Below are 11,776 nucleotides of genomic sequence, written 5' to 3'. Positions count from 1 at the left end.
ACATTGTTTTATCTATGTATCCACACATGTATCTATGTTATCATTCAATACAATTATAGCATGGATAATAAACGATTATCTTGAAACAGGAAATATAATAATAACTATTTTATCATTGCCTTTAGGTCATATTTCCAACACAAGGGCCCACCTCCACCGTCCACCGACGAGGGCTTCGCCCACCGGCATCCTCCGGCGGCAGCGAGGGGAGGGAGGGGAAGGGGGGCTTTGGGTGGCGGCTAGGGTTTTGCCACCCAAGCCGCCCTGGGAGCGACGCGGTTGGAGGGGGGGGGGTCCAGTACCTACCAAGGAATCACTAGTTCACACTTCAACAATTTAGAACTGTATACCCCAGAATAATGTGCCCGGGTATTTGCTAGATAGCTAGATTCATACACTTTCTACATAGTTCTATAGATATTTAAGGATATGACATGACAAGATATTCACAAAAGCATAATTTCAGTTATTTGTTTGATAAGATTTATAGCAAAATCCACTATAACAAGATAGTTTTATGAAGTAAGCAAGAAACATCTTTTAGGGAAACTTTACAATTTTGGTTAACCACTAGAATGTGGTTTTACGCAATATCAACCCTGTGAGGGTTCATAAACACTCTTTCAAAGAAACTTGTGCTGTGAGGGTTCATAAACTGCACTGACATAGTCTGCTCATGGTCATGGAATTGCTAACTGAATCATTCATTTGCTAGCATATGAGGGTTGTAAGTCGCTACAATATGTGTGTCAGTATCAACCCATTACATTACGCAAGAGTTACGATAGAGGGAGCCTCCTCCTAAATTTACTTAACACAAGACACACACACAGCAAGTATATACACACCACACCAGCAAAGGCAGCAACACAAGTATATAGAGTGAGCCTACCAACGAACGATGAGGAAGAGGAACCATTGATTCCGTTTAGTTTACACCGGCCACGACGGGTAGCTCAGTCACCTCCAGACACCCACCAAGACAAGCAGAAGCAGAGGGGCCATCACCACGATCGCTAGCCAGAGGGACCTCCGCACGGCGGGCCACCTCGCCGTTTGTGAAGATGAATCTCCAGGGCCAGAAACACAGTCAGTGCTGCGCACAAGTCCGTCCTGCTCATGCCCGTTTCAACCAGAATCCTCCTGCTTGAGCCTCTGCTTCAGATCGTCTCCACCTCCACCACGCGGCTTGCCATCTTCTTCTATTACGACCAAATTTACCAAACAGCTCAGGATACGGGCACTACCCTATCCTTACTCTTTCAATACAGCACAAGGTTTGTTACGTACGTACCATTATTATTGAACGATAGATGCTGGAGCTTCTCTGCAACTTCCACCGCAGAAACCACCAGTGCTTGACCAGGAGGGATGTTATGCATCACATCTCCAGCCTGAACAAGACATATTATTATGATGAGTAAAAAATAAGTCATTTTTTCAAGACAACATAACTCAAGGAAATTAGTCAGAAGAACCATACATACCATAGTTTGGAAAACAACATCATTGACATGATCCTCCTCCTCATCATGGTTGCTGGATGAACTCTCTGTGCTACAGTCTGATTCGCCCTCACCTTCTTCGCTTTCCGAGTGACAGGCTAATATAGGCTGAGACGCCGATGCCCTCTCCACAGCATAAGCAAGGCGGATCCTCCTTGCCGCAATCCCTTGTTGTGGGTCCATCAACTCTGCTGGACCTGCGGGCTGCTGCTGCGTCCAAGGTGCTGCCCCCATATCTTGGAGATCACAAGGAGTCCATGAACCTGAGCTAGCAGCAGACCAGAATGGAACAGCAGCTGTAGTTGAAGTAGGATTGGACACGGCATTCCCAGCGCCCGTTTCATCATAGGCTGGATGGAGCAACATGTCTTGCGCATCCTGCTCACCTACGGCTATGATACTTTCCAGATACATCGACAAGTCGTGCTCATCACCCATGTTGCCAATGAAAGGGAGATCCGTGTAAGGACGCATCGGGGAATTGAATGTAGGGAATTCATCATGGTATCTTTGATGCTCGGCCTGTATCTCTATGTCTGGAAGCTGCGCCAACGTAGCCACATAAGCAGCTTCCTGCAATTTAATTTATGGATAAGAGGACACACAAATATTTCTCATTCAAAAATAGCCACATAAGCAGCTTCATGCAATTTAATTTATGGATAAGAAAAGACACAAAACATTTATCATTCATTCAAATGAAAAGACAGGAACAGGCTGAAGATATAATAATAATAATGCAGAAAAGGGGAAAAAAAATAAGCAGCAGTTGACCTGATCCGCTGTCTGCTCTGTGGCACCGGCGGCAGGAAGAAGATGGGCCGTGGAGGAGTGATCATTAGTAACATTGGTCGGAGTCAGCTGGCTGGAATCAGATGGCGAGGCCTTGTCTTCCACCATGGAGGCACTGGCCGTGTCGTCGTCGGCTTGTAGCAGCAGATTGGCTGGAGACGACATGGACGGGGGTTCTGAAACGGGTGCCGGGGTCTCTTCGTCCTGCTTGTTGAAGAGGCGGTACAGGACGAAGCTATCCTGAAGAAAGAAAGAAATTATATTGGCAGAATATATTGGCCCAAGAATAGAGCTTACTGAGTGCAAATGGTACTGGTAAGCTAGCTAGCACATTCATATTCATATTCATATCCATATCCATATTCATATTCATATTCATATTCATAGAAGAAAGAAGCAACCCTTACTGAATGAAGAAACAACAACAAGAACAACAAGAAGTTATTTTGACACGAGTGAGTCATTTGAACACATATATTCATATTCATCCTGCCAACATGTATGCCCTGTCCTACTAGTACTAGTGTTGTTGAAATCCTATCAAACAAGAGCTGAGCTATATATATGGTGACTGACTGCAAATTATACCTATGTAAGCTAGCTATAAGTAATTGAGAAACAAGCAAGGGAATGCAAACAAAATAGTAAATGAAATGAAATGAAACTGAAGCAGAGTATCTGATTTGACAAAGTTATGTCCTCTAGCTAAGACACTGAGGCAGCAAGAACTATATAGTCCTAAAGATTCAAGATTGGAAAGCAAGCAAGCAAGTTACGTTTTGGGGCCCTGCTGCAGATGCAGATGCAGATGCAGATGCAGACTGGGACCCCGAGTGGTGGACTGGGTTGTCTGCAGAGACGGCGGTGTACTCGTGCATGATCCACGGGGTGCGGGCGCCGCGTGGGGCTCGGCCGCGGTGGAAGACGAGGGTCTTCTTGACGCCGATGAGGGCGCCTTTCCCCCTGCATCCCCCCGGGCCGGGTCCCCGGATGAGGCGGTCCTTGCCGGTGGCCTTCCAGTATCCGGCGGCGGTGGAGCGGCAGGAGCGGGAGGACTTGCCGGGGTACTTTGGGCGGTCGCGTCGGGCGAAGAAGAACCACTCGGGGTCGTCGGACTTGATGACGGAGCGTGCGGGGAGGTCCCACGGCTCCACCGCCGCCAGGTCCACGTCCGGGATCGCCAGCAGGTCCGGGTGCGCCCGCCCCGCGATCTTGGCCTTGAGGTAGTGCCGCACCAGCTCCTCGTCCGTCGGACGGAACCGGAAACCAACAGGAAGCGCCGCCTCCGACGGCGACGCGGAGGAGGACGACGACTCCGCCCCCGCCGCCGCCGCGGTGGTCGTCATCGCTGGCTAAAGACTTTCCCTTTCCCTTTCCCCTCCTCTGTTTTCGTTCTTTCTTTGTTTGTGTCCGAGAGAGAGAGAGAGGGGGAGAGAGAAAGGGAGGCAGAGAGAGGGGGAGAGAGAAAGGGAGGCTAGACAAAACACAAAGCTCATCTCATTTCATCTCATCTTGCTTGCTTGTTTTCAACTCTTTCTAGACAAACACAAAGCTCATCTCATTTCATCTCATCTTGCTTGCTTGTTTTCAACTCTTTCTAGACAAACACAAAGCTCATCTCATTTCATCTCATCTTGCTTGCTTGTTTTCAACTCTTTCTAGACAAACACAAAGCTCATCTCATTTCATCTCATCTTGCTTGCTTGTTTTCAACTCTTTCTAGACAAACACAAAGCTCATCTCATTTCATCTCATCTTGCTTGCTTGTTTTCAACTCTTTCTAGACAAACACAAAGCTCATCTCATTTCATCTCATCTTGCTTGCTTGTTTTCAACTCTTTCTAGACAAACACAAAGCTCATCTCATTTCATCTCATCTTGCTTGCTTGTTTTCAACTCTTTCTAGACAAACACAAAGCTCATCTCATTTCATCTCATCTTGCTTGCTTGTTTTCAACTCTTTCTTACTTTTTTTCCTCTCCCCCGTCCATTGCCCGTGCCGATCTCATCGGTCGCCTGCACCACCGTGATGAGCCTCTTCTTCTTCATTATCTTTTATTAGATTTTTTTTGACTTGTATGATTTATATAGCTACTTTTATAATTTTTTTACTTTTATTATTGTTTGTTATTACATAGTGCCATGGTTTTGGTGTCCGTCCCCGTCGGTTCTCGTCCGGTTTATCATTCGTATATGGTATATTATCTTTTATAAGTTTTTGTTTCATTTAGTGTTTATGAAAATTATGCCGACCAACTTGACATAGATGTCTTTATGTAGGAGGTACGTGAACCGGAAATTCTAACCGGCCCTCTTGTCGAGAGATTAAATCTAGTTGAAATAGAAAACAATTATTTGAAAGAAAAATTGAAATGAGTTGAAGAAGAGAACATGAAATTGGAGTTGTTTGTTACCCATGTCGTCGATCTAAACAAGATCCAGATGAATGCAATGCGCTTGAAGATTAAAAGGATTAGAAAATATGCCATTGACAATGAGGCTTGGTATCATTATGTTGTTGGATTAATTGTTACCTTAGTTGCGATTTTCGTCGCATTTGTTGTTGCATTTAAATGTTTTACATAGTTGTATGTTAGTTTCAATGCATGTTTTAATTAGATGCTCTAAAGAGTTGTATGTTGTTCTATGAGTACTGTATGTATGGACTTTATGTGTTTATTTATTTCAGTTATAACATTTGATGATGAACTTGTATTAATTTGGTCACTTTTCTCTATTCATGACGCTCTGTAATGTTTGTACACGAAGTGCATCCAGTTTTTGCCATAACCCTCTCAATTTTTTAGCACATGCTATGCGGGTGAAATTATGATATCATGCCAAGTTCAATCTTGTTAGAGTTTATTTGTAGTGCTTTTCAATTTCAGGGTCATTTAGCTCAAAAAAGATTAAATGCATGAAAAATATTAAATAACGTCAGGAAGGGTTGAAAATTTATGGTGTGGCTTTGAATGGTGCATATTGACCTCACAAATAGTCTGGATTTAAACTATGTTCAAAAAAATGAAATCTCTTTGTAATAGATGAGTTTTCGTCCGAAACCCTTATACTTCGAAAGAGATTGTCCAGTTTGTACAAGAAGTGCATCCAACTTTTGTCATAACCATCTCTAATTTTTAGCACATGCTTTGTGGGTGAAATTATGATACCATGCCAAGTTTCAACCTTTTCAAAGTTCATTTGTAGTGTTTTTCAATTTTAGGGTCATTTAGCTCAAAAAATGATTAAATGCATTAAAATAGGAAATGAAGTCAGAAAAGGGTTGAAAATTGATGATGTGGCTTTGAATGATGCATATTGACCACATAAATAGTCTGGAGTTAAACTATGTTAAAAAAATGAAATCCCTTTGTAATAGATGATTTTTCGTTCGAAACTGTCACTAGTGGGGACGGGGACTTTAGCCCCGGCCCGTAAGGGGCTTTAGTCCCGGTTCACCAACCGGGACTAAAGGGGCGGGGCTAAAGGCCTAACCTTTAGTCCCAGCCCTGTTACAAGCTGGGACTAAAGGTGCTCCACGTGGGGCGCCTCGTAGCTCCCCAGGGGCAGGACCTTTAGTCCCGGTTCGTTACACGGGCCGGGACTAAAGAGTTTCAGATTTTGCTTATTTTTGGATTTTTTTTAATGAAATTGTTTTGGGTTTTAGGGTTTTAGGGTTTAGGTGTTCGGGAGATTAACGTGATGCCTGGTTTGGTGTTCGGGAATTAGTTTTCATATAATTTAAATAGAAATAATTATGCATATATATATAAGATTAACTTATCTTACAAGCGAGCATATATATACAATTATATGGAGATCTGAATTATCGGGACTAGAGCCCGTCTATTCGATTACATGGACGAACATCAGTAATGGCCCCTAGCTACACTAAATCGTCATTTGTCATCTATAGCTTCCGTCCTCAGAAAGGTCGCAAGCTCCTCTGCAACAGCAATCGCGCGTTGCTCTGGTAGGACCTTCGTCGTCATGACCGTGTACTATATAAGAAGAGGAGATGAATATGAATATCAATCATGATAACAAAGAATGACGTGTAAAAATAGAGGTGTGAATGTTCATTGCTTACGTCGAATCTGTGATCCTTGTGCTCAGAGGTAAACGTGCGAATGGTCTCGCAAACATAGTATCCGCATAGATGTGTTCCCCGTGGCTGCTGGTCGCACTTTACGAGAATAGAATATATATAATCAAAATAATAATCTAGCATCATAAATGTATTGAAAATAGAAGTATATCATACTACTACTTACCTGAGCCGCTCTAAAGGTCAGCTTCTCAGGAAAGTTACCGGGAGTCACGCACTTGAACCGCTTCCAAACCCTGCCCGACAAGGATAATGATTTGCTAAGTTTTTCATTAATTGATATATCAGAAAATCATCGAAAGAGACCGATAGAGAGCAAGAATGATTGAAATTACCCTTGGAGCATGTCCTGCAGGCTTTGGAACTGTTCCTAGGGTCTCGATAATGGGTCGAAGGCATCAACTCTTCCTTTATCAATTTGAATGTCCAACAGAATTCAATGTAAGATGCACATGTATATATATATATATATATGTGTGTGTGTGTGTGTGTGTGTGTGTGTGTGTGTGTGTGTGTCAGTAACTTATCAATTACACTTATAAGTGAATGGACACAACAGAGTAAAGACCCTCACCTGAAGTTGTATGGAAACAGTATGTGGTCACAGAAATTTTGATCTGTTAGAAACCTTGGAAGGTTTTCCTCCGTCTCCTTGGGTTTATCAGTTAGCGTCACTATATGTATTTTATTTGGGTCAATAAACCCAATATTTAGGATGTTCTCACTTTTACAATCCAGAATCTTCATTCTGCATAATAGAGTACAAGTTATATATAGACAATGAATTGAAATAACTAAACAAGTTATATGTAGACAACGAATTGAAAAACTAACAGACAATAGCAACTCATAAGCGATTTGTCGAGGGCGTCGCCATTGTACATCTGGAAGAGTTCATCAAAGTCGATATGGATTTCTTCGGGGCGGCCGTAGTACTCCTGTGGGACACTCAACACGATCATCGTTCTCCTATTCTTTGATTCACTTAAGTACCATTGATGCAAGTAACGCATATTTGTTGGGAGATCATCTTTGCTGACCAAAGGCTCTCCCATGACAAACTGTGGCTTAGGGGCTATCACAGCCTTGGGTAACCTGTCGTCTTGGGAAGCCAGAAAATCTTCAACCGAGACACCACATTCAGCCGCCCAATTCTTTGCTATTTCAAAAGCTTGCCCCTGCACCGGAGGGGGAACATTCTCGGTTAACACCTTGACGGGTGGGATCGACTGTTTGGCCTGTTGTCCAAGCTGAGGAACGTCTGATTTTTTTTCTTGCTTGTAGTTGAACTTGATTTGCTCCCACTTGCACTTGCACGTGATCTGCTCTTTTTCATTTCCTTCTGCAATGTGCGTGTATAGTCATCAGGCTTATGGTGTAAGTCATACTGTGATGGAAGGGTCGTGAAGTATTTTGCAAATGCTATTTGCTTCTCGGTGTATTCTGGGCGGGGCTCGGGTTCCTTCTTTTTCATCTGCGCATCATGATGTTCCTTTGCTATCCTGGCGTTTTCCTCGGGGGTACGATCATAAGGTCTGATAGGAAGATTAGCATGACGTACCTTTGGGAGGGGCGACCGTTTGCGCTTTGGGGGGCTCCGTCGCTTAGGAATCGTCGGCGGAGCATTCTTGGTGGCACGCTCCCGCTTAGTATCCGGAGCGGGCGGCGGCGGAGACGGACGACCCAAGTCCGGCGGCGGTGATCGAGATGGACTCGTGTTGTGCTGGCCGACGTCATGTGGAGGGCTTGGAGGTAATGGAGGTGTAGGTGACCTGCGACGAATCGGAGGCGGTGTTGTCCTTGGGGCCAAGCCTGGAAGCTTGATGTAGTTCTTGTCCCATAGGATGACTCCACGCAATACTTCTTCGAGTGTCCTCTCATCTTTGGGTCCAGCTATGTCAAGCTCCATATCATGAAACCCCGCCAGGATTTCATCCACCCCGACTTTAGCAAAGCCAGCTGGAATCTCACGGCCATGCCAGCGTGCATGAGGGCCAGAAGGTAAAGCTTGTCCGACGACCACCTTCATGGATATGTTCTTGAATTTCTGATGGAGTTCACATGATGTTGACTCCTTGATTCCATCCACGGGGTAGCCGTGACCGCCCTCTATCATTCTTCATGCATCGTCGGGCGGGGCCTCAGATTCAGCCACGCTGCTTTTCCGCTTAGATGGGGCGCCGGTAATATCAAGTGCAGGATCTTCCTGGCGCGCTACTCCTCTAAGCTCATCAATCTGCTTCTGTTGCTCGTTAATCCTGGCAAGCAACTGGTTGAACTTGTCATTCTCCTCATCCTGCTGCCGCTTCTTTGCTCTCTGTCGGCTTCTGTAAGTGTCTTGGTCTCTGGCAAACCCAAGCCACCACGGGTAAGAAGGACCGAAGCCTCGCGTTCGTCCTCCATGTTCGTCATTGCCGAGGACCAGTGTGAGAAAATCGTTCTCTCTATCTGCAGTGAACTTTCTTTTTTCCTCCTTAATTTCTTTCACTATCCTTTTCCAATTCTCCCTGGGTATCCTAAGACCGTCACTGCAGATGAGGTCCCCTGTTTTTTCGTCGTACGAACCACCATGCGCAAGGAACCAATTTCTTGCTCTCAATTCCCACTCATCACGGAGTGGTTCAGGTACGATGCCTTTATCTAGCAGATCTTGCTCTTTCTTATCCCACTTTGGGATGGCTGTCTCATAGCCCCATGGCCCCAGCTTGTGGTGATATTTCTTCTTGTCGGCATTTATCTTGTTCTTTTCTGATAATGCCTGGGCATCTTCTGACTCCTTGTACTCTTGAAATGCCTTCCAGTGATTCGCCTGCTTGGCTAGATACCCCTCGAATACTGGCACTTTCTTTGTCTTCAGATAGTTTTTCCATAGCTTCTTCTTCCAGCTACGGAACAGTTCAGCCATCTTCTTTAGAGTCCACTGCTTGACTTTGGCCCTCAGTTTGTCTGGGGCGTCTTCATTCTCACATTCTAGCAGGTTGAAATGTGACATGAGATCATTCCAAAGATTATCTTTGTACCTTTCGGCGACATAGTCACTATCGGCTGCCCCTTTGCGCTTGTTCCACTCCCGAACGCTGATCGGGACGTGATCCCTAACGAGAACTCCGCATTGCTTCTTGAATGTGTCAGCAGCATTCTTAGGAAGCTTGGGTTCGCCCGTAGGCAATATCACCTCAAAGGTGTAATGCGTCCGTGCATCCAACTTTCTAGTCGGGCCTCGTTTCGTAGTTTTGCTCGATGTGGAGGCCTAAGAGGGAGAAACATTCGTCAAATGAATGTATATGTTTACAATATAGAGCTATCTCCAATATTTTTCACATATTACAAGTGATTGTCGAACTTCATATGTATACCTCGCCGGACTTTATTATTTCTTCACCGGCTTCTCCACCGGCTTCTCCATCAGTGGAGCTATCACCTTCTCCGTCATTGGACCTATCTCCTGCCCCATCGGCTTCATCTTCGTGTCGCTCGACCTCCATTCCATATCCGGAGGGGTTTAGATATGACGACGGAGATTCAGCTGGTTCAACGTCGGGGCCGTCTTTGATTATATCTTCGAGAAGTTCTTCCTCTTCGAGGTTCCTGATATGTGGATCCATAGTTCTGCAAAAAACGGACATTTGATTAACTAATAAACTAACAAACTATATAAGAGGGGTTGGAAACTTCGAAGTGTCGTTTTATATAGGAGGACCTTTAGTCCCGGGTCTTGGCTAGAACCTAAACTCTAAAATACCAGCCGGGCGGAGCCCAGTCCCAGACACTTAAGCATATAGAATAGCAAAATTAAACTAGTTCTATTAATTTTCTTGCTAAAAATAAACTATTAACACTTAAGCATATACAATAGAAAAATTAAACTATTAACACTTAAGCATATACAATAGCAAAATTAAGCAATAATCTAAGAAACACTATTAACACTTAAGCATATACACTATACAATAGCAAAATTAAATGACAAAAAATATATTTCTTCTTCTTGTAACCCTAAACTAATTTTTCCTCTTCTTCTATTTCTCCTCTTCTTCTACTTCTTCTTCTACTTCTACTTCTCCTCTTCTTCTACTACTTCTCCTCTTCTCTTCTTCTACTTCTCCTCTCCTCCTCTTCTAATTTTTTCTCTTCTTCTACTTCTCCTCTTCATCTATTTTTCCTCTTCTTCTCCTCTCCTCCTCTTCTTATTCTCCTTTTTCTTATTTTCTTCTCCTCCTCTTCTTATTTTCCTTTTTCCTAATTCTACATATTACTAACCCTAATAATCTAGCACAAACCTAATAACAATAGGAATTAAATGACCAAAAAATCTTTTTCTTCTTTTCTTCCCTTTTTCTTCCTTTCTTCTCCTTTTTCTTCCTTTCTTCTCCTTTTTCTTCCTTTCTTCCCTTTTTCTTCTTTTCTTCTCCTTTTTCTCCTTTTCTTCTCCTTCCCTTTTTCTTCCTTTCTTCTCCTTTTTCTTCCTTTCTTCTCCTTTTTCTTCTTTTCTTCTCCTTTTTCTTCGTTTCTTCTCCTTTTTCTTCTTTTCTTCCCCTTTTTCTTCTTTTCTTCTACTGGCCGGAGTGTTGGGGAGGAGGGGGCGGGGGGCTTACCGGCCGGAGGTGTCGATGGCGCGCGGCGAGGAGGGCGGCGCGCGGCGAGGAGGACGACGACGGCGAGCAGGACGACGGCGACGGCGAGGAGGACGGCAGGCGGCGGCGAGCAGGACGGCGGGCAGCCTGACGGCGTCGTTGAGTTCGTCGTTGTGCCGCGCCGGGCAGGAGAACGAGAGGAAGAAGAAGAGAAATGGACGATTTGGGTTGGAAATTTTCTAACTCCCGCTTATACAGGTGGATCTTTAGTCCCGGTGCGTGGCTCCAACCGAGACTGAAGACCCCCTTTAGTCCCGGGTGGAGCCACGACCCGGGACTAAAGGCCCTTTTTCGGCTGACCAGAAGGCGGGAAGCAGGGGCCTTTAGTCCCGGGGCATGGCAAGAACCGGGACTAAAGGTTAGGCTATTAGTCCCGGTTTTGGACAAAAGCCGGGACTAAAGTGTTGCCTATATAAACCCTCGCCCCTGCCCACCATATCCCCTGTTTTTTGGTTGTTGAAGTGTGACCATGCCATGCTCTTGCCACTCTAGTTCATGCACATGACGTGTTCGATGAAATGCCCGAGCCACTCTACTTAAGCTTTCTCCTCTCCAAGCTCGACCTCCAAGCTCCATTTTCCTTAATATTTGTCTAGGTTTGGCCGTGCACCAACTGCACAAGTGTTTTAAAAGGTTAGTTACTTCATCCTTTCATTTGTCACTGCTAGTGTAGCTCATTTTCAAATGCTCAAATTAACTTCTTAGAGTCTGCACATGCGTAGGGTGTCGTCCCGTGC

The 11,776-nt window shown here is 44.5% G+C and overlaps 1 protein-coding gene across 2 annotated transcripts; it reads right to left on the bottom strand.

The window, feature by feature from the left end:
- Window positions 1-683: 683 nt before the first annotated feature.
- Window positions 684-3,743, bottom strand: LOC123409867 (NAC domain-containing protein 96-like). 2 transcript variants are annotated; one of them, XM_045102737.1, is made up of 5 exons: window positions 3,074-3,743; window positions 2,280-2,537; window positions 1,488-2,078; window positions 1,295-1,394; window positions 684-1,199 (listed from the first exon to the last, which is right to left on the bottom strand). In XM_045102737.1, exons 1-5 carry the CDS (start codon window positions 3,641-3,643, stop codon window positions 1,129-1,131), a joined length of 1,590 nt encoding a protein of 529 aa, XP_044958672.1. In that variant the 5' UTR covers window positions 3,644-3,743; the 3' UTR covers window positions 684-1,128. The 2 variants fall into 2 exon arrangements, with proteins under 2 accessions (XP_044958672.1, XP_044958671.1); XM_045102736.1 differs by having other exon boundaries at window positions 684-1,202; window positions 3,074-3,737.
- Window positions 3,744-11,776: the final 8,033 nt, after the last annotated feature.

Source organism: Hordeum vulgare, chromosome 7H, assembly GCF_904849725.1.
Source record: "Hordeum vulgare subsp. vulgare chromosome 7H, MorexV3_pseudomolecules_assembly, whole genome shotgun sequence".
In the NCBI taxonomy this organism is placed as follows: Eukaryota; Viridiplantae; Streptophyta; class Magnoliopsida; order Poales; family Poaceae; genus Hordeum; species Hordeum vulgare.
The sequence above is the reverse complement of the archived record's forward strand: the minus strand, read 5'-3'. Positions and strand labels throughout refer to the sequence as shown.

What these genes read in the sequence shown, in the direction of transcription:
- LOC123409867 (XM_045102736.1), bottom strand. Translation starts at nt 3,643, where the DNA reads ATGACGACCACCGCGGCGGCGGCGGGGGCGGAGTCGTCGTCCTCCTCC. An exon ending in CAGAGCAGACAGCGGATCAG is followed by an intron (nt 2,079 to 2,279) that starts GTCAACTGCTGC and finishes ATTAAATTGCAG; the next exon opens with GAAGCTGCTTATGTGGCTAC. An exon ending in ATGTTGTTTTCCAAACTATG is followed by an intron (nt 1,395 to 1,487) that starts GTATGTATGGTT and finishes TGTCTTGTTCAG; the next exon opens with GCTGGAGATGTGATGCATAA.